Source organism: Pieris napi, chromosome 13 (genome assembly GCF_905475465.1).
Source record: "Pieris napi chromosome 13, ilPieNapi1.2, whole genome shotgun sequence".
Classification (NCBI taxonomy): Eukaryota; Metazoa; Arthropoda; class Insecta; order Lepidoptera; family Pieridae; genus Pieris; species Pieris napi.
Genome location: NC_062246.1, coordinates 9,397,717 through 9,418,346, shown reverse-complemented (window position 1 = coordinate 9,418,346; position 20,630 = coordinate 9,397,717). Strand labels below are relative to the sequence as shown.

Here is a 20,630-nt window from a genome sequence, read left to right as displayed (position 1 = left end):
AATTTGTTTTATATTCTGTTCCTTTATCCGAGTCGACCATTCCACTTCAGGCGGATGTTCGCCGTCATTTCGTAAACAATAGAACTAGTCAAATGAGCAACTATTGCACATGCGCGCTTATGGCAAGGTTCAAGAATATGTTTATATAATTATATATTTCATAAAATATTTTTATTATTCAATTAAATAAATATTACCAACCCAACATACGTAAGCAGATTTACTATAATTAATAATCCCCCCTCCTCCCCTTGTCAGCAAATATAAGCAAGGCTCTAATATTATAACTTAGATTTGTCTAATTATTTGATACGACATTTTGAACAATTCAACTTTGGCGAAAGTGGATCAACGGTAACACCAAAACATTAACTTGCTTTGCTTAGAACACGTCGGCAATTCCCCAATTCAGTTCTAAGCGAGTACCTAAATGTGTTAATTATTTGTAGAAATCCTCAAAAATGCATTTAGTTTTCAAGCATGACATTATGGGTTGCCATATGTGTAAAAAAAGTAAATAATTACTGCTGACGTAATCGCTATCTACATACCATGTCATAAATAATAAATAATAAACACCATGGCATTGCTTACTACTAAGTTATCAAATAAATGTCTTTTATTTTATTTATAAACGTATTTTGGTAGATCTGGCACAACTTTACACAAGTGGAGAAGAATAAGATGATGCTTCAAGGCAGTATTGGGTGCAACTCCAAGAAATACTCTTCTACTGCTTGCGGTAAAATTAAGAATACAACGCATTTGTGAAATAATTCTGAAAGAAACCATTGTTTATCATGTAATTCATGTACCTGTCGTAGGTTCCCATTAGCAAGGATACAAAAGAATTTTATGTAATATTTGCTTATCATCATAACAAAAATATACAACTATTTCATAGAGTTTTAAATATAAATATGTATTGTTTGTTTCAATTTAAACAACATTCACAACGCAACATTTTCGTTACAAATAATAAAATTAGACTTAATTTAGGTTCGCAAACTGCTTGCATAGCAGTTGTATGCCGAGCGCTATTGGAAGAGAAGACACCGGCTGAATTAATAAGGAGAGATGTGGATGAAGTGATAGATGGCGGAGATAGATATTATAAACAGTGTATGCTGGCCATGAAGTGCTATAAGGGTAAATTGTTTCATATAAGAACATATTTTATCTGTATTAGGTATAATGGAATTCCTTCTACCCTTAGTGCCGTAGTAACTAGGTACTTTTATGAAGACCTGCATGGACTGCAAATTTTTCGTAATATTTCTACCGAACCTCGATATGTCGCCGTGTTCCGCTAAGTATATTATTTATGTAATAAAACTTATATATTTAGTTGGGACCTTAAGGTTGTAAAAAGAGATTTAATTGATCACTATGTGAAACCAGCTGCGCACTCAAGTATTTCTGAACCAATTCGACTTAGGGTCCTTCAAGAAAAGAACGTACCAATTCTTAAAAGGCCGGCATCGCACTCGCGAACCCTCTGGCAAAGAGAGTATCCATCGGCGGCGCTATATCACTTAACATCAGATGAGTCTCCTGCCGATTTGGCCCCTGTTTTATAAAAAAAAATCCATAAAGCGGCGGTCAAATAGGCATCTCCTGGACAGGCGTAATGGGGCAATTAATTCAATTGATAGCGCATCTGTGGTAGATCTTATTTTTTTGTGAACTAATAGGCAAACCCCAGCTCCAACTGAACCAGCTCCTAACATCACTGTACTTCCACGACACAAAGTATACTGTAAAGATGGTGGAAACTGATCGGGGATTGCTTGCGAAACACCCCGATAATATTCAGGCGGAGGCTGATTTGATGGCGTAAGTATTTGTTACGAGGAACTCGAAAGTATTATAATATTAATCCCAACCATTTATCCACTTACACCGTATATATAAATAAAAATCTTTAGTTTTTAACGTTGAAATTGTTCGTTACTTAGAAATATTGCTTTATTTCTACTGGTAAAGTAAATTAAGTTCGATAAAAACTCCCTGTAAAGTTACATGCTTACTATAGATACAGAATCTTTACTTTTGCTATGATTTTAAATTTACACAGAAACATACATTTATTTGTTGTATAGACAATTTACAGTATTTAATTTTTTTATTTTTTTTTATTTATTCATTTATTTTATCATGAATATCAAATAACTCAGAAGTTATTTACTTTTGACTAGGGCCCAAATTTAAATGATTTTTTTATAATACTCTGTTTTCTTTAAATCAACCTTAAAAGTGTATCAAGAACTGATTGACAATTTTCAGACTTATGGAAAAGCGAGTGGGTGGGACCTACATGATGATTTTATCTGCGGGGGACAAACATTTTCTAATATGGGGTCATCCGCCCCCACCCGAAGCTGGGAGTCAAGTGAGAACTGTCTGCTACATATTTGACCCACACATGCTGAATGATACGGGGCAACCTGATAAATTGTAAGTAATGCAATTAAACAGTTTAATATACGATATTCCGATTTCATTCATTCATTTTTTTTTCTTATTTCGTATAGATTTGGTCCTTTCTTATGAAATTGACGTTTTGGCGTACTGGCCATTTTGTACCGCAATATCTCTTCTTTGGTTAGGAATTCCAAATTAATCTTTTTACATTATAAGACGGCAAAAGTATATAGATAGCAATGGTACATATTTTTATTAATTTAATATATTATTAGGAAACACAAAAGATTAGAACGTGTAGGTACTTTAGACTTTTAAAATCTACCGAGGTTAGGTTAGTAACAAGTCCGTTCCGCACGAAGTCTCGAAATAAAAGTGAGTCAACGCCGGTGTTGCCATGCTTTATATAGGTTTCTGCTACAAGATAGCGTTAGTCCGCTAACAATATTATTACTATTTAAAAACAATCTACTTGTTCCTCCCATACAAAACGCCAATTTCACATGTAAGGCCCTAATATGTATAATGTATATAGTACTCGCGTAAAAATTGTTGAGGACTTGTTTTTATATGACGTTATATTTGATAGTTGGACTTGATATTTGATTAGGTGGACTTGATGTTGAATAAAGGTAGGTAAGTACACAAGCGGGACAGTAAGCTCAGAAGTATGTTATGTTGTATTGGAAACCAGACGGGACTTACAGTTGGCCTACTACCTACTGAAAGACTTGAGGGGGTAGGTGCAACCCAAGTGTACTCCAAGAACTGGGTCTCTTAGTACCTATGGGATATGTGCAACGGCGAAGGCCTAGGTTTTTTGTGATACCAAGGGCAAGAACCAGTCCCCGTTATCAAAGACGTTGCGCCTACTGAATGCTGTCTCCGACACTATCGACATATTTATATGTTCGCAGAGTGAATTCACAGTAGCGATATTGTGGATATTATGTGTTTAATACTATATAAGTACTTTATTATATTTTATTTAATGTTTCTGGACATTAGATATCGTATTAGCATAGTCTGTAAGGATAATGTATGTATTTCTGAAATAAATAAATGTTACGGCTTTTAAAAACTAGTTTATAATAAAAGTTATTTTAATAGGTTCGGCGCTGGTGCGTTTTTAAGATACGCCGGTATAACATCTTTCGTATTAGATTTTCTCGCGAACTACGGTGATTTGGACGCGGCAAAGAAAGGCACTCCAAAACCTCCTATTACCTTGACTAGTATTGAGGTGAGACGTCATTTTGTTCGTGTGTTTGTTACTATGGTTACCATTTCTTTGTCATGAGAAAAAAGTAAGCATGATGATAAACATAGTACTATCTTCAGTTCAAGTTTTGTAATAAGACAGTTTATAGCTTTGCAAGCTTAAATAGTAATTTTCTTATATTGCAACAATTTTAATTGATTTTGTTAAATAATTAAAGATAATATAATCTATATAATATCTAACATATATATATCTATAATAAGGCTGAGTTTATTTCAAAGAACAAGCACTACTTAATACATTTGAAAAATCAATCATCTTGTAATTGCGCGATGTAACGTAACTTAATTCTGAAATTAGTGGTTATTGGATCTTATAAAATTGTTTATTGTTAGGTGGTCCAAAAAGAGCCGCTGATCCGGGAACCAGATTATGAACTAGATCTCAAAGCGCTCAAGATTCACTGTAGGAGTGAATGGGATAGTATTAATATTAATGCCCTGATAGAGAAGAAGATAAGAGAGGTATGCATTTTTCAATACTTTTTTTTTGTACAGCAACAATAGAAGATTTTAACGCATTAGAAAGTATATAATAAGAAAAACTTACACCAACAATGTTAGCACGTAAAGAAGTGGTAAGTCAAACAATATATCATAATACACTTTTAATTCGGTTTATTAAAACTACCCTAGGGCTAAAATAAATTTATCGGAGGTGTGATGGATTACGGAGGGAATTTATAATAATAATTTATTTATTTAAGCAGTCCATATGGTTATTATTGTACTAGTTATATTATTGTCTTAAATATTATATTAGTAGGTTGGCTTTAAAGTATATACAATCTTAAATTTAAAAAGGGTACAATATGTAGTCCATTGCACACATTTAAGGGTCATCCAGCCTTCCGGCTTTTACCACCAGCAAGCTGTTAGGGCCCTCCCGGACCAAAGATACTAGCGTACAACGTAGCGTACTTGCGATCGTGGCGTAAAAATAGTCACAAAACAAATTTAGTAAAGCACATTTGAGTTCTTCGAGTTTGTTCTTCTTCCAGAACGTAACCTAAATCAAGTTTCCTGTGCATTTATTCATTTGATTGAGTGTATTTTTGAAAGAGACCTGCAATTACGAAAAGTATTATTCATACTTAAAATGTCAGTTTGCGACTCGTCGGCGCATTCTTAAATATTTGGATATTTTCGTAGTTATTTTTTTCTTTCAGGGCAAATATCCTCAGTGTTCCCTCAGCGCGGTGAGTCTAGCAACATCCAGAGCAACTTCCCGGAAAAAAGTTCGAGACTTTTATCAGAAACAGCCCAAAGAAGTAAGTTAAATTGCTTGTAAGAGTAGTTTATTTTGTTCGTTAGTTTTTAACTTTTCAGATATAATAAATTAACTTCATTCTAAAATACTATATACGTATAGAGTTAAAACCAGTGTTTGTGATAATTACAACAAACTTAAAAACTTTAGTAATATGAGCTAAAGTAAGATAAACAATGTCTATAGAACTTGCCATATCTCTTTTTTTTGCGATATTTTATTAAATATTATTTTTTATATCTTAACATCACAGCCACCACCCCAACTACCGTTAGCCCCAGAAAAAGCACCCCCTGGTCCAACAATAGACCAGTTAATGCAGCTTCGTGGAGAAGATTTCTTCCTCTATTGCCCCAAATCAGATGGACATGCATATGGAAGGTAGGAAAAAATATCTAATCCCTTGGTGCTTGTTTTTAAATATGTTGAAAAATCAATTTCCGTCAATTAACTTGGCTGTATAAATATAAAAACTGAGATAGAAATAAATATCTCATCTAAGAAAAGTCTTATAAAGTCTGATAATTCAATGAAAATTGTAGACGTGTCTTATGGGTCCAATAATAAATAATAAATTGTTAATATTCAATTCTAGAGACGACATGATTCCACGTCCGAAGTCCGAGACAGTTCTTCATAGCCCGGTGGAGATTGCGGACCAGAACTACCACTCTCAGTACCAGCAAATTGACGTTGAGAAGTGGCTGTTGAGAGGCACTAGACATATGGCCAGTTACAGGTCTGCACAATAAATAGTTTACAAACTCTTTTTATCTGTAGATTCGAAATAAAAAAAACATTTATTTGATTAAAGCATATATACAAAAACATCTTCAACTAAGTTCCAAAGCAGTTTTAAGTTGCTGTCACCAACAACACAGCGGATACTGCGTGTTCGTCACCGTTAATTTTCATTTCTCAATGCTAGAATGTTCTATGTAAAACGCTATCAGTGATAAATGAGTCATATTAATAATTAAATGCTCATTTTAAATAATACCCAATGCTTTGGTCGTCACTTTTTTTAATAAGATGGGAAACGAACCTACAGTTATCGCAGTCCATGTATACTCATTTTAGTCGGTGCGTTCTCGTCTTTTGAGGGTGCAATAAGCTCTCTTTTTAAATAATTGGAGGTCGGTCGTCGTCACTGGGAGCCGATTCTCTAGTTGTTTCGTTTAGTATGAAGTCCTAATGCTAATAAAAAAAATGTTTTTAATGTTTTTCGTATAGCCTCTGAAAATCGGCTAAAAAAGTATTGTATTTCAGATACCAAACTTTCAAAACATTCACGAGTATCGCGTGTTGCGTAGCTGCTCTCGGTATGTTGCGGCGGTATCGCGCGCGGGCCTGGAACGAAGACATACTGGATGAGACTTTGGATGTTGGGTGGAATTTTTTCAGGGTGATTATACGTAGTTATTTATATAACACAAGGAATTTAAATCACATAGCGGGGATTCTGTATATTTCTCTTTTTATTTTAAAGTTTATTGAATTTCTGTATTTTATTATTTAGTTGTTTTAATTTTTTCTATTATTTTACCTTATTTTTTTAATATAATATATGTGTATAATTGAGGGGTAAATAATATTTCGGAGTTAATTATTAAATTCTATAATAAACGCAGGAATCCCTACTAGAGAGAAGTGGACCGATCAGAAGACTCGTGTTGGGTGAACTTAAAGAGACCTTCAGAATACGAGATACCGAATATAGCCATAAGGTACGTGTACACATTCAAGAATATCCGCCATTGTTATAGGTAAGAAAACCATTGAAAATAGCCCACGAGTTGAGATAACGTGAAGTGAGGGAGTCATGACCGCCAGAATCGCATTATTATTCACATTAATCAATATTAAGTTGTCTAATTAATAAATACGGCCGGCGGCGTGAGCGACATATTTAGGGTTGTTGCAACAAGTAAGTGGCGGTGGGCAGGCCACATAGCGCGCATGGCCAAGAACCGCAGACTTTTTGAATTGATGACCGCCCACCGACTAGGTGGACCAACCTGGAGGTTGGCTCTCAGTGGGTGCAAAGAGGCCGGGCAGGGGCCTACTGATGAAGATAGAGGAGGCCAGAAATGGACCAAAAAAGAGTCTGATGATGACGATGAATTAATTAAATTGTTATTAAAAATCCCTCGGGTTTCCAGAAGACTTTTAGAATGGTAACCGACTACAATATTTTTTATTATTCTTCCTATTTTAAAGGTAACTTACAAATTATACTGCTATACCATGGGCGTACAATTAAATACAAAGAATTAATAAAAAATATAATTAAAATCTAAAAAAGAGTTTCATTCTTATTCGCATTAATAATTGAAGTCATTAATAACTCCTTATTTTCAGGACCGCGGAATAGCAGTGTGGGGCAAAATGATATCTACGGATCCAAAAGTGTTGGATCTCTGCCGGGGCCTGGAGAGTTTTTTCAAGGAGTGTGATACTGGGGTTTTACAGGTACAAAAAATCCTTAAATATGTATAGCACAATTATGTTTTTCTATTTGGTTTTTGTTTGTATCCTATTGTTACTGAACATTTATTTAATTCATTAAAAATGTCTGCTTTGTTTTTTTGATTTAATTTAGCCAATTTATCTAGATTCCGGGTGAAGTTGAAGTATCTATTTGGAATGAGGGTGGCAAATATTACTGCTACCATCCATGGCCGGCGGACAGATTTGGATATAAGGTAAAGTTTTAAAGAACTGTAATTTTACTATTGCTAAAACTAAAAGTACAATACACCAAAAAACCACGACCGGGTTTGATTATGCTCCTTGAAGCTTCACGCCAAAGTACAAATCTAAATAGTTAAGAAAAAAAATACAATTTATACAAAAAGAAAAATGTTTTTAAAACATTGCATGACGCAGCCTAGCCTCTTATGCTTAGGCCATTCGTACGATAGTGACCATGTGGCAGAAATAAAAAAGTGAAACAGCTGACATAAAAATATTTCTGTAAAAATTGATGATATGTTCTGTTTGTATGTTATTTTTTTATATTTAGTAAGAATTTATTATGTCTGTATTGGGTCATAGCAGATATCAAAGGAGCAAACAATTAATTCATAAATAATATTTTAAAGGTAGAACTAAAGTATATCTATCCTATTGTGAAAATCCTCATGATTATCAGGTGGGTCTTCAAGATGGCGGCAGAGCTTGTGTGCTATACTTTAGTCGGGTTTCGCGTCTTTGCGAACACTTTTTGGACAGCATGGCTGATTTGAAGCGAAAACCATTTAGCATTGCAGATGTGGTAGTGAGCGAACGACCAGAGATGCCCGAGCCTGTTAATAAACTTAAACGTAAGTGCTGGTAATTTTATCAATAGATTTTGTATTGTTACATGTGGTAGTGGATTTTTTTTCTATTATCCTTTTTATTGATACCTGCATTATATAAAGGGTGAATTTCTTTTAGAAAAAAAAGGAAATGTTCATTATTAATATTAACAAATCTCAAAAAAAAAATGGTCTATTTTTTGTCATAGTTGTTACTTGTAAAATAGGGCTTCGTATTAGCGATCTATTTTTATATATTTAACTTTGGTTACTGGATTTTTTTTTGCAGCCGTAGCACCAAACAAATGGGTGATAAAGGGTAGATTCCACGAGGCGGATGTTCGTTTTCCTGAAGAACATCGAGGTAAACAAGCAACTCCGGCTTCGATAGCTGCTATTGCCATGGCTCATGTCATCGAACCGGCTGCCTGGACAGCAGATGACGTTGATGAGGTAAGAAATGCGACTTTTAGGAATATAGGCAACTGCTGTATCCATAGAAGACTAAGGGTCGATTCGACCAAACTTCAATTTATACACGAGTAACTATACCAAGAATAATCTATTCCATGATTTTAATCTCGAGTAAATCCGTAGTCGTTTGTCCACGTAATCGATAGTATAATTGCGCTAGGAATAACAATACGCGAATAGCAAGAGAATGGTGAACGAAAATAAAATTCGGCAAATAAATTTTGTTCTACAACGGGACAGTGTAAGAGCATAGATCATGTCATCTCGATTTTGCCGTATTATAGTGTGAAAAAGTAGCTTTTAACAGGTGTCAAACGACAACAAATAGTTTTTATTTCTTGTTTGTTTGAGGCTTTCGTCTAAAAAGGAACTTCTGTTGAGCCTAGTTGAATTTCATTCTAATATTATAGAAAATAAAAAATCTAAATATAAATAAATAAATAATAAATTGTTTAAACGTTTCATTATACAATGCCAGACTATTAATTTAGTGTGTTGCGTTGACTTGAAATTAAAACACAGAATACATATTTGTGAAATGACAGAAATCAGCTGATTGGACTGACTGACGCCATTTAATTATTCTAGGAATAGCTGTTATTCCGTGCGAAACGGCGGTATAGTAGCAATTCCCGAATAAGCCCACTATTCTTAGAATTTGTAGTTGGTAAAACGTAAAATTGATTTACTCTGGATTAACTGACGATTTATTCTAAGATTAAGATTTACTCTTGTTTGGTCGAATCGACCCTAAGTCAAACAGGGTGTCTTAAGCAACAAAATCTTATATGTACAAATGCAGAAATGGCTATAAGTTATAACCATTGGAAAGATAGCACTGAAGTGAAAAATATTTGATATTACTACATAGTATAACAGACTACAGTTACTGTAGTTCTCAAAAAATACCAACACATTACTCCACTGGGCTCTTCGACTCTCCGGGATCGAAATACCTTGGCCATACTTGCGAGACGGTATTTTAAACACAATCACAGCACTCACATAACCAGTGGCGTAACTGTACCATCTGGGGCCCGTGGCAAATTCTTTTGATGGGACCCAATCAGTAAAAATAGTCACGTTGTACTCAGTTTAATTTTAATAAACTCGAGATTTTCAACGTACTCAATTACACGTTGTATATGTCCCACTAATGGCCATAGGCCTCCTCTCTTAGGCGAGAGGGAATGGTCTGTAGTCCCCAAGCTAGCCCAATGTGTATTGGAGACTTCTCATTCATTCATAGAACCAAATCTCTTAGACAGGGGCCCTCTTGGTTCGGGGGCCCGTGGCATTTGCCAGCCCTGCCACCCTATTGTTACGCCACTGCACACAACCTTTGCAAGCATCGTCTATATTATTAACAATTGCCGATGCCAGTACTGCTACTAAACAACGTACAATATAATATTTTTAGTATTTTACACTAAAAGTATCAAATAAGATTTCATACTTGATGATTTTGACGAGGTTATAATTTTTTGCACTCACGACTTGTGATAGCCGAGGCTTAAACGGAAAACATTGCTGATTTTGATAACTTTGACAAAATTTTAGAATCGTCGAATGCTACTTGGAACTATTGTTCCAGACAGAGAACAATAGTTTCAAGACACGTTCATCAAGTACAGAGATAAAATTCTCATTTTAAACATTTCAGACGGTTATCCGCGGTGATATCCTTTATCAAAATACTATGGAACACTTAGAAAAGATGGGTATCAGTCTAGAAACACCTCAAGCTGATGAAGAGGCTGGCGAAGAAGAAGAGACGGGGCCCACTGGAACCCTAGCAGCCGTGGATGTGATGAATAGGTTTAAGATATCGGAGTACGACTGTATCGAGACTGAGGTTCTGGATAGTGTCTACAGTGGTGAGTTGTTGAATAAAAAACTTACAAACAAATTAGCAAATGAGGTATCTAGTTTGCGCACTCTATAAATATATTAGGGTCATTTATATAGAAGTTTTAGCTATTTAATTGTATGTGGTAATGTTAATTCCGTGTCACAGAACATACTTACTACTTAAAATTATTATTTCGAGGATTAGGACAGATTCTAGTTCTTTTTATAACGTAAGTCACAATATCGCCATCTTAGTTTCAATTTTTAATCGATTCAATTGAATTTGAAGCTAATGTTTTTTTAATTTTTTTTATGTGTTTAATAATAGTAATAAATAATTTTAAAGAAAGAAATACTGAAAAATTGTGACAAAATTTATGTATCGACCCTGTATTATGGGGACTAGATTACAATTATTCTATGGTACATGGTGCATGTTTAAACCATTTTTTTTAAAGAAAGAGTAGTCTGTGTAACATCTAATCAAACAATATTCGTATAAGACCGAGGTATTTGTTTAAGTATGCGTGAATGTGTAAGTAGGTGAATGGGTGTGTGCAATTTGACTGTAAAATTGGAAATGCTTTCATACCAAGTCAAAATTTCTTTAGGCGAGCTAAGTCCGCAAATGGGTAGCGGAGTTATATCCCTCAAAGACTCCCTCAGACGACTATTCAAGGAGCATTCTCATGCTGTGGTGACTGCCCGAGGTGGCTCCACGGCCATTTGGCGACATGAGGATAGTTTCTACTTCTTTGATCCTCATGGATGTGATGACAATGGTAAGTATAATATAATAGACTAGACAATAGAAAAATTACAACGCACCAACCCCTTCAGCACCTTTTAAGTAGTAGGAGATACAAGGTGTAATGCTCAGTAAACTTATTGCGGATTCTTTAATCGATCTACATAGTATTAAAAGAATAATTATTTTCTATCCATACTGCTTTCTGACTGTCATTTCAGAGAGTAAAGTTATCAAATTATATACATAGAAAACATTTAGAACTTGAGATTTGTATAGAAAGCTTGAAACGAAATAGGAAATTACGTAGGATATATAGATATACTTTTGTTTTAAAGGATATCCATCGGACGAACCTCGCGCAGCCGCCTGTCTCATCCGTGTCAAGGGTACTACAGACGATTTGGCAAACGTTATACTTGGGAATTTAGCTCCAGGGAATGACGATAGCTTCAATATCTCTCCTGTGGCTGTCACTGCTAGCAAATTGAATGCCGAGTTGGGCGCCCCGGAGACGAAACTTGAGGTGTTACGCTTGATTGAGAATTGTAGATTTTATAAATGTGTTCCAAAAGTTTGGTTTTGTGTAAATTTTAGAAATAAATCAGTGGCGCATTTTTAGGTCCCGGCCTCAGATTTACGTATCTGTTACATGATCGATTGTCAATCTAATAGAAAAGTAGGTGATCAGCCTCCTGTGCCTAAACACCGACGACTTTTTGGGTCTTAAGGCAAGCCAGTTTCCTCAATGTTTTCCTTCACCTAGTGAATTAAATGCGCACATAGAAAGAAAGTACATTTATGCACAGCCGGGAATCGAACCTACGACCTTAGGGATGAGAGTCGCATGCTGAAGCCGCTAGGCCAACACTACTCTGTGTGTAGATTTTATTCAAATATTTTAAAGGATATTTCAAGTTGTTAATATTTGTTGTTGGTTTTTTTCTTCATAGTGAAGAAGCTTAGTCTGGCTTATTCGTACCATGCTAAGTATTTTGTTAGTTTTCTGCAGTTTATATGATTATTAAAATAGAATATTAGACATTAGGCCAGAAAATTAGAATAATATAGATAAGCATAATAATAACCTCTTCCAACTTAATTAATTTATTAAAACCGTTTCAGAACAAGCAATTTCAATGGATAGCGAAAGGAACAGCGGCCATACTCATGGGTCCTCGAGGGGAGAATACTGCTATAGGAAAACTCGCTGAAAAGGCTGGAATTGGGGTATGTGTTATAAAGAACATACATTTTGTTTTAGGGATACTTTACATATTTTTTTTATTCAAGTAAATGATTTTCATGAAAAATAAGTCGTGGCAAAGTAGTGGAGGTATTCAAACCCAAATCGGATTTATTCCTGGCGACATATAGAAAAGAAAGAAAAAAAAACATGTATCCGATTTTACTGAACTAAAACCTATTCACAATATTTTCATCAGGAGGAAGATATGGCAGGTCGAACGCTAGCCCTGCCGGCAGCGGCGGCTTTTGCTGCGGCTACCGAGTCAGTTCCGCCTCCGCATATGCATCAAGATCATATGTATAATTTCTTGGGTATGTTAATTTTACTATATTATTATTTTCTAAAGGTCCCTGGTCATTTATGGAAGTTTTGATTTAAAAGTTATTTGTTGTTATCGGAAAAAAAATGTTGTGTTCGTAAATAATTTAATAAATGGTTAAGTATGTTTGTATCTTTTTTTTTTTAAGACAATTCACACCAATTGACCTAGTCCCATGCTAAGCTGGTGAAGCTTGTGTTATGGGTACTAGGCAACGGATATACATACATATTATAGATATATAGACATATAAATACATATTTAAACACCCAAGACCTAAGCACAACAGCAAATGCTCATCACATCGATGTTCGTCTCAGCCGGGGATCGAACCCTTGACCCATGGACTCACAGTCAGGCGTACTAACCACTAGACCAATGAGTCTTCACAATATAATTAAGATCACATTGTATTTGTTTATTTTTTGCATATCAGTTTGATTAAACAATTATCTTAAATTTATTGCCTGGAAGAGAACGCTTATTAGACTTGAATTCTTTGTGTGGTACATTTTGCTTATTTGAATAAGTGTAATAACTATAAAGCTGTACATTTTAATATAGTATAGTAAGTTTGTAAATTTTTTGTATAATTAGACGCGGGCACGGAGTACTACCTCAACTTTTACAAGAAGACTGGTAAGAAGGAACTGACGCCGGAAGATTTGACTGAGAAGTTCGAAATGGGCGCTAACACGTTCTCAATAGAGTTGGGTGAAGCTATAAGATTGCCTTTGAGACTTCCTGATGAACCAGCTGGGGTGAGTTTATTTATTTATTTATTTACACTTCGTTGCAGAGAAACACAATACATAAAAATGATAAGGAATGCAACGTAAAGTGAAAAACTAAAAAAAAAAAAGAAACATGATGCGTGCGAGAAGTGCAGAACCAAATGTTATATAAATATATATATATATATATATATAATATACGATGTAAAAGGAAACATAAGTTTATCCACAATTTTACAGATGACTTAATGGGAAATTTTGTAAAGAAACTAATTGTCTGCATTTCGTAGGGACTGAGGTACAATGTTGGTTACCATTTTACCAAAAATGAGATAAATGTTTTTTTTATTGACAGGAGGGCGAGGGTGAAGAAGAGCCAGAACCGGATGAAATTGGAGAGGGTGAAGAAGAAGAAGAAAAAGAACCACCAATGAAACGTAAGTAGAAAATTCAAAGTGATTGATTATTTCAACAATAACAAAAGTGTCTTGAAATTTAGTCAACTTTGCATAAAAACATGGTTTCTCTTATGAAAACATACTTTATGTTTTTGTTGGCTAATATTATGTGTTTCATATGAGAGTACAAACGTTTCAATAATGCTATAGCCAATTTGGTTCCTGTTTAAATTTCAGAAATCAAAGACGCACTCTTCAAGATGTGGTATGATGAGACGAAACCGACGTCTGTTTCTCTTTTGGTGGGTGATTACCATCAAATGGGTGTATGGATGAGAGCTGGTGGAAAAGTGGTGGCGTTTGACCCAGCCCCTACTCTTACTAAAGGCATACTGACGAGACAAAGGATTACTAAAGGTAGGAATCATGGAATAGATAAATGAGATAGAAATAAATGGCTGGTAAAAGGTAATGTTAAATAAAATGATTGAAATCAACTAATGCGATTTTAATAAAAATAACGGTTAATAGGCGATGAATTGAGACTCCAACGCATCAAAGATGAAATGGCAGGAGAAGGTGGTGATGCTGCTGAAGAGGAGGAAGATGAAGCAGGAGGAGGTATGTAATAAAGTTTGTCTAAGTCAATTCGTACAAATAATACTTAAAAATCGTCGATTTGGCATTTCTTGTCTATACGTCAAATATTTTGCAATGTCCTTCTCGTGTCACTTTAAAAATGTAGGTACATGGCTTATAAGGCATATTATACGAGTATGAGTTGAAAGCGGTTAAGATTGTGTTTAATCCTACATATAGTAATTATTTAATAAAATTACAAAAATACGATTACACGAAATTAACTTCACGGAATTAACCACTATTTGAGCAATAATAATAATACGTAATGTCTTTATCTGGTGCGAGCAACGAAGAAATCCTGACTATTCTTTTTTATCGAACCTCGTTGTTGGCCTTAAGGGCCTTGACGGCACAGTTTTGGCGAGCGTAGCTCAACTGAAATGGCGAGATCACAACATATCACGCTGCTCTTACAGATGAAAACCAGTAGACACCCTTTGCATCATTGGAGATTTTTAAGCTTATTCTATCTTATTTTATGTGTATCCTATAGAGGGCGAAGAAAAACCAGAGCCCGAGCCAGAATTTGTTCCTCCTGAATCCTGTCCTGCTCTAATGGTGTTTGCCAGTCCGGGGGAGTTTATTGATAAATTGAGTAAGTTCTGTATTTTTTAGTACGTCTTATCATATTATATGAATTTTGTCAAATATATATTATAAAAGTACAAAAATACTCGAGTTTGCAATTGTGAATTTGTTTTGTGCTGATATGGAGCAGTCTTACAATTTCTGAATTATTTATTAGGACAATTTACTTGAATTTCAGTAAAAATCATTTGTTGGTTTAGCAATCCAAGGCGGCCTTGACAGGAAGCAGTGTCTAGCGCCCTACAAGCTCTACCCAGTGAAAGTGACAAATGAACTGACATCCGTATTGAAAGAGAAGAAAGCACCAGCCGCGAAGAAGGGAGAAGATGAGGCTGCTGACGAGGAAGGTGAGTCAGAAATCCAAGTGGGAAAGCCAGTCCAGATTCTGCGTCAAATAATTAATTTAAAGCAGTTATAAAATTGATCACATTTCTCAAAAAAATTTCTGATTTTATTCCTTTTTAAGTTTCTTCCCAAATACCGATCGTAGAATTAATCTATTAAATCAATATATTAAAGCACAAGCTGGCAGAGCAGGCGGAATATAATAAACGGCTCGAGAGTCTTTCCTCCAACTGTGATTGTGTTCTTATCGCAATACAGCTAGGAAATGCTGTTAGCATTAAAGGAACACGGCCAAACGTTTAAAATTTGTTTTTGTTTGTTTTATTACTATGTAGGTTGTGAATATTATATTAATCAAATAATGCTTCTTCAGTTTGCACTGTACATTCCATATTTTCATGGACGATTAAAACTAAACCATCAGCAAGCAAGTATTTATTAGCAAGCATGAGTGTCAGTTCATCTTGCTTTGGAGGAATAGTTTTAAAGGACAGTTAATTTTTTAGAGGGTGAAGAGCTTATAGAAGCGTTGGAAGACGCTGCTCTTGGAAAGTATTTCACGCGTTTGGGCCGCGCTGTTGGATCCATACGAGGTCGGGTTGCTCAGAATGAGAATTACTTTTTGGATCAGCCGAATAGAGATAATCAGGTGAGGTGATAAATAGATTATGTTATTTATCTCTTTTCTTCATGTGATATGTTTATCAGAGCCTCGGAGCCATGGTTTTGTGGCTGTGTCAGTATTTTTTTTATATTAGTAATATTACTAGAGAAAGATAGGAAAGCGTTTGATTATATCATCTAATGCTATGTATTTATTTACACTTCGTTACATTTATAGAAAAATAAATAACATAAAAATTATAAGGGATGCAACGGGCGGCCTTATCGCTAACAAGCGATCTATTCCAGGCAACCCTAGTGAGGAAAAAAAACTAAAACCTTAATCTAAAATACTACATAATAAATATTAATAAAAAAATACTTAATTAATTTTTATAACAAAAATTAAATTAGTTTAATCTTACACAGAAATTGTATTATATTTTCCATTCATATAGCATATAGTTCTTTGTTGAACTGGCGTTTTTTGTATATTAATAAAAATAAATACGCGTGCATTAAAAATGTTGCGGTAAAGACTGACAAATTCATTTATATCCGACTGAATTCAGAAGAGTGGCATTTTATTTGTTACGAACGAACTCTTTTTATTGAATTAGTGTTAAGCTGTAATGGTAGAAAATAATGAATAAATTAAGCTTGATAAAAAATACGTGTGTGTACTTATGTACACACGTTAGAAGTTATACTTCTTTGGCGTAACAAGATAAAAATCTATTAAAATCTTTTATCTTTCGCCTTATTCTACGTTTGTAGAAAAAACGTCACTAACAAAGAAAAAAGGTATTTAATACATTGAAAATTTTATTATAACGCATTATCTAGTTAATTTTTTTTTAAATATAGTTTGTGAAATTTATTTAAATATCACAATAAAAATATTTCTACATAATTAAAGATATAGACATTTTTTATTTTAAAATGTTAACTATTTTAACTTCAGGGTGTCGGTTTTTTGTGACGGCGTATCGTAAAAATTAACTCATCATTTTTCCCTAACGTGCCAAAAGAAGTATAACTTCAATAATAAATTAAGCTTGAACATTTTCTATAATAAACATTTGTATTGAACTACAGGACGTAGGGAATGCAGCAATGGGCATAGTAGTAGATCACATTGAGCCTTACATCTATTGGAAGCCGGCCGTTCTAGACAGTATGCTAAAGTATGGAGACCGTTTGTACAGCATGTCTTTATCAAGGGCCTCTCATCCACCCAAATTGACGCCGGGTGAACTGGTGCCCAACTTCCACGTCACTAGTTTTAATGTAAGTTAAATATTTTATGAATCTTCTAATATTCCTAGCCTTCAAGTGTATTAATCCACTCTTTCTATTATCATTCTTTATATACCAATGTTAGGTTAGAATTAAACAATCTAAAGGTTAATAAATAATAACTCTATATAAAATTAACGAATTCGACTGAACTAGGAAATTTCTAATAGAAATCTAAAGTGCTAATAAGCGATGGGCTAGTTAAGGTTTCTGGGGATAAATGGTGGAGGAAGCTAAGAACAGCCTTGCGATTCTGTAACTCACTTTTCGAATACAAGCTCCCTCCTTATCAGAATGCCTAATTATAAAATGACTGCTTCACGACTGATTTGAGCGCGACCGCCGCTGCGAAAACCGCTGTGTGAGTCCGAAAAGTGAGTTACAGAGTCGCAAGGCAGATCCAAATGGAAAGTTCAGGACTTACGTAGATTAAGAGTAAAACTAACATCCATTTGATTTGTATTTTTAACAGTATGGAATTAAAGTGGCTTTATTATTATTCTAATAAACTGATTTTAGGTAAAGTTGGAAGTAGAGAGCGATGCGGTGACTGGCGACATTAAGGCTGGAGATACAGGCCCTGTGATGGGTTTAAAGAAGGCTCTGTTGAAGTTTTTTGAATCTGTAAGAATTTATCTTTCATATTAACTATGATACATACTATACTTATTCATTACTAAGGTTCAAATCAGCAGAATTTTCGAAATTTTCTCTCTAAATACCAACTAGGAGTTCAGGCACCTCTTAAATAAATTCGCGAATGTAACAGAATAAACATTTATCCAGGGCGTGATATTATGTCTATAGATAGTGGGCTGATCAATTAAAAAAAAGCATTGCAAAGTGCCTATCTGGAATCTAATCCGCATTGTTAAGCAAGAAATTACTAGTAAACACTAAATTTCGAAGTGTAATATTTTTATAATGTTTGTAAAATTTATGTACACCAAAATACATGACTATTTTAGAATAGATAGATTGTAACATATCACTGTAAAAAAGACATTAAGTATATGTATTTGATGTGGTGTACTTTTATAAACAGGATGGAATTTAATTTAATAGAAAGTAACTTTTCGTATACATTTAGTTATAAATAAATTATTAGGGGGGTTTAAAAAACTTTCATTTATGAATTTTTTTTTTGTGAACCCGACGTGCAAACCCGGATTGGGTAGTATTTTACTCACTGTGCATCCAAAAAAAATTGTCTACGAGACATTTTTGCATCATAATCTTGTCACTGTGGTTTTGTTTTTAACTAGGAAACAATACTTTCTTTACTTTTTAGTACAAGCACGGTATCCTCTGCTGCAAGGACTACTGTGTCGCTATCTGGCGTGGCGCTGATGATAAGTCGTTTTGTATGTGGGAGCCCCACGCTGTTGGACCCCAGGGACGCGTGTCCCCGGGTGGGGCTTGTGCCCTTATCGCATATTCTATGGCCGACCAACTGGCCGATACGTTTTCGTACAATGTTGGAAGATTGGCGAGACCTGGATCTAATAAGTAAGATTAACTCTAATCTATATATATAAAAAGAAAATGGTGTTCGTTTGAGGCTCTTTCACGCTTAAACCACTGATCGTATCGACATGAAACTACCACCATTCGATGCGAAATTTTTCCTAGATGGTTTATGGCTATTTATTTATTTAATTCTATCTATTTAATTCCAACGTTCCTTCATTTTTTTATTTCTGTTTTACTTTTATGAAAATTTTTCCCGCTAATAAAAACAAAAGAGGCTTCCTAGAACCGCAAAACGTCAACATCTGTTAAAAACTCTATTTTCGAAATATTTCAATTTTCTTAGCGGGAAGTTAAAAAGAAGAATAATAAAAATATGAAAAAAAATAAAATAATGAAACATAAAATTTATTTTAATTCGTCCAGCAAAGCGGGCGCGAAACGGCTAGTAAGACATATAAGACAATACACAAGTTACTAATTATATTATGCCAAAGCGAAACATAATACCTTGTAATGTTAACAATTCAACTAAATAAAAAAATGAACACATGTGAGACATGCGTACATAATCCTAAACATATTTTTTTTGTTATAAATAAATAAATATAGCTTAGCTTTCACGGTCCCGGAGCGGAAGCTGCCGGCGATGGAGGCCAGTAGAAACAAAATATAAGTTAGATTTTATATCTTTCTCTCCATTTGAAAGTATGAGATTTTGGCAACAACAAGCAAGGGATATGTTAATATAAACATGTGTGCTATTTTTTAAAACTTGTCTAAAACGTTTACGTTAGTTAAAGTGAAGATATATATTATATATATATATATATATATATATATACAGTCAAACAATATATAAAAGAGATTGATACTTGCCTATACCTCTATAAGTGACAATTAAACGAATTTAACTTTTGCTATTTCTAATTCGAGGGACTTGTATTTAATTCAATTTAAGTCATATTTGCCGTATTTTTATAGACCGCTGTATGTGAGACAAACCCCTTCTGTAACTCTATAAGCTAGAAACTCTGGAGAAACCTCTATTAAATTGCGGTCCCTTGAGCTCTCACTTATCCAGGTTCGACTGTATTACACTCGTTGTTCGTTAATATTACTATAGAAAACTTTCAAATGATTTTAAAGTTTTTATTTCTATAGGTCTTACTTTTTGTGTACCTAGGTTCAGTATATCACCTGTGAAAGTATTCTGGGAACTGTCAAAAACCCCAGGAGCGGTCACTGCTCAAGGGGCCGTGCCAGATGAAGGATATGAGTGGAAGGTAATAATATTCTTAGTACTCTTTGAAAATTAATTGTATATGTATTGTGAATCTAACTACTCTAACGATCTACGAGATATTTAGTGGTATAGTGAACTTAGGGTGATATTTAAACGAAACGAACTATGACTCTCGTATGTCCAAAATTTATACTTAATCCTGTGTTAAGTTTAACAATATTTTTTTATAGTTTTGGGTTTAACCATGATAATTTGATAGGTATTAACAGCTTATGTGGAAACAGCGCGCGGAAGAACAATATTACGAGGATCTCGTCCTCCTGATTTGGTCAGGTAAGTGTAAATAAATCAGAGTACTTTACTTAGCTGTAAATAACAATATAAATA

The 20,630-nt window shown here is 34.4% G+C and overlaps 1 protein-coding gene across 1 annotated transcript in view; it reads left to right on the top strand.

Moving 5' to 3' along the window:
* LOC125055524 overlaps positions 1-20,630 on the top strand; it is a 35,745-nt gene that overhangs the window by 2,770 nt on the left and 12,345 nt on the right. Inside the window, exons 6-37 of the mRNA XM_047657988.1 lie at positions 649-742; positions 1,000-1,149; positions 1,695-1,836; positions 2,287-2,457; positions 3,535-3,667; positions 4,042-4,170; positions 4,875-4,976; positions 5,229-5,356; positions 5,571-5,714; positions 6,245-6,380; positions 6,607-6,702; positions 7,337-7,447; positions 7,591-7,680; positions 8,130-8,301; positions 8,567-8,730; positions 10,415-10,628; positions 11,214-11,384; positions 11,689-11,876; positions 12,476-12,580; positions 12,796-12,910; positions 13,516-13,679; positions 14,008-14,089; positions 14,288-14,467; positions 14,582-14,671; positions 15,186-15,287; positions 15,481-15,627; positions 16,132-16,274; positions 17,327-17,518; positions 18,047-18,151; positions 18,819-19,036; positions 20,184-20,283; positions 20,503-20,576. Of these exons, the coding sequence (XP_047513944.1) occupies positions 649-742; positions 1,000-1,149; positions 1,695-1,836; positions 2,287-2,457; positions 3,535-3,667; positions 4,042-4,170; positions 4,875-4,976; positions 5,229-5,356; positions 5,571-5,714; positions 6,245-6,380; positions 6,607-6,702; positions 7,337-7,447; positions 7,591-7,680; positions 8,130-8,301; positions 8,567-8,730; positions 10,415-10,628; positions 11,214-11,384; positions 11,689-11,876; positions 12,476-12,580; positions 12,796-12,910; positions 13,516-13,679; positions 14,008-14,089; positions 14,288-14,467; positions 14,582-14,671; positions 15,186-15,287; positions 15,481-15,627; positions 16,132-16,274; positions 17,327-17,518; positions 18,047-18,151; positions 18,819-19,036; positions 20,184-20,283; positions 20,503-20,576 (4,352 nt within the window). The remainder of the gene's footprint in view (positions 1-648; positions 743-999; positions 1,150-1,694; positions 1,837-2,286; positions 2,458-3,534; positions 3,668-4,041; positions 4,171-4,874; positions 4,977-5,228; positions 5,357-5,570; positions 5,715-6,244; positions 6,381-6,606; positions 6,703-7,336; positions 7,448-7,590; positions 7,681-8,129; positions 8,302-8,566; positions 8,731-10,414; positions 10,629-11,213; positions 11,385-11,688; positions 11,877-12,475; positions 12,581-12,795; positions 12,911-13,515; positions 13,680-14,007; positions 14,090-14,287; positions 14,468-14,581; positions 14,672-15,185; positions 15,288-15,480; positions 15,628-16,131; positions 16,275-17,326; positions 17,519-18,046; positions 18,152-18,818; positions 19,037-20,183; positions 20,284-20,502; positions 20,577-20,630) is intronic.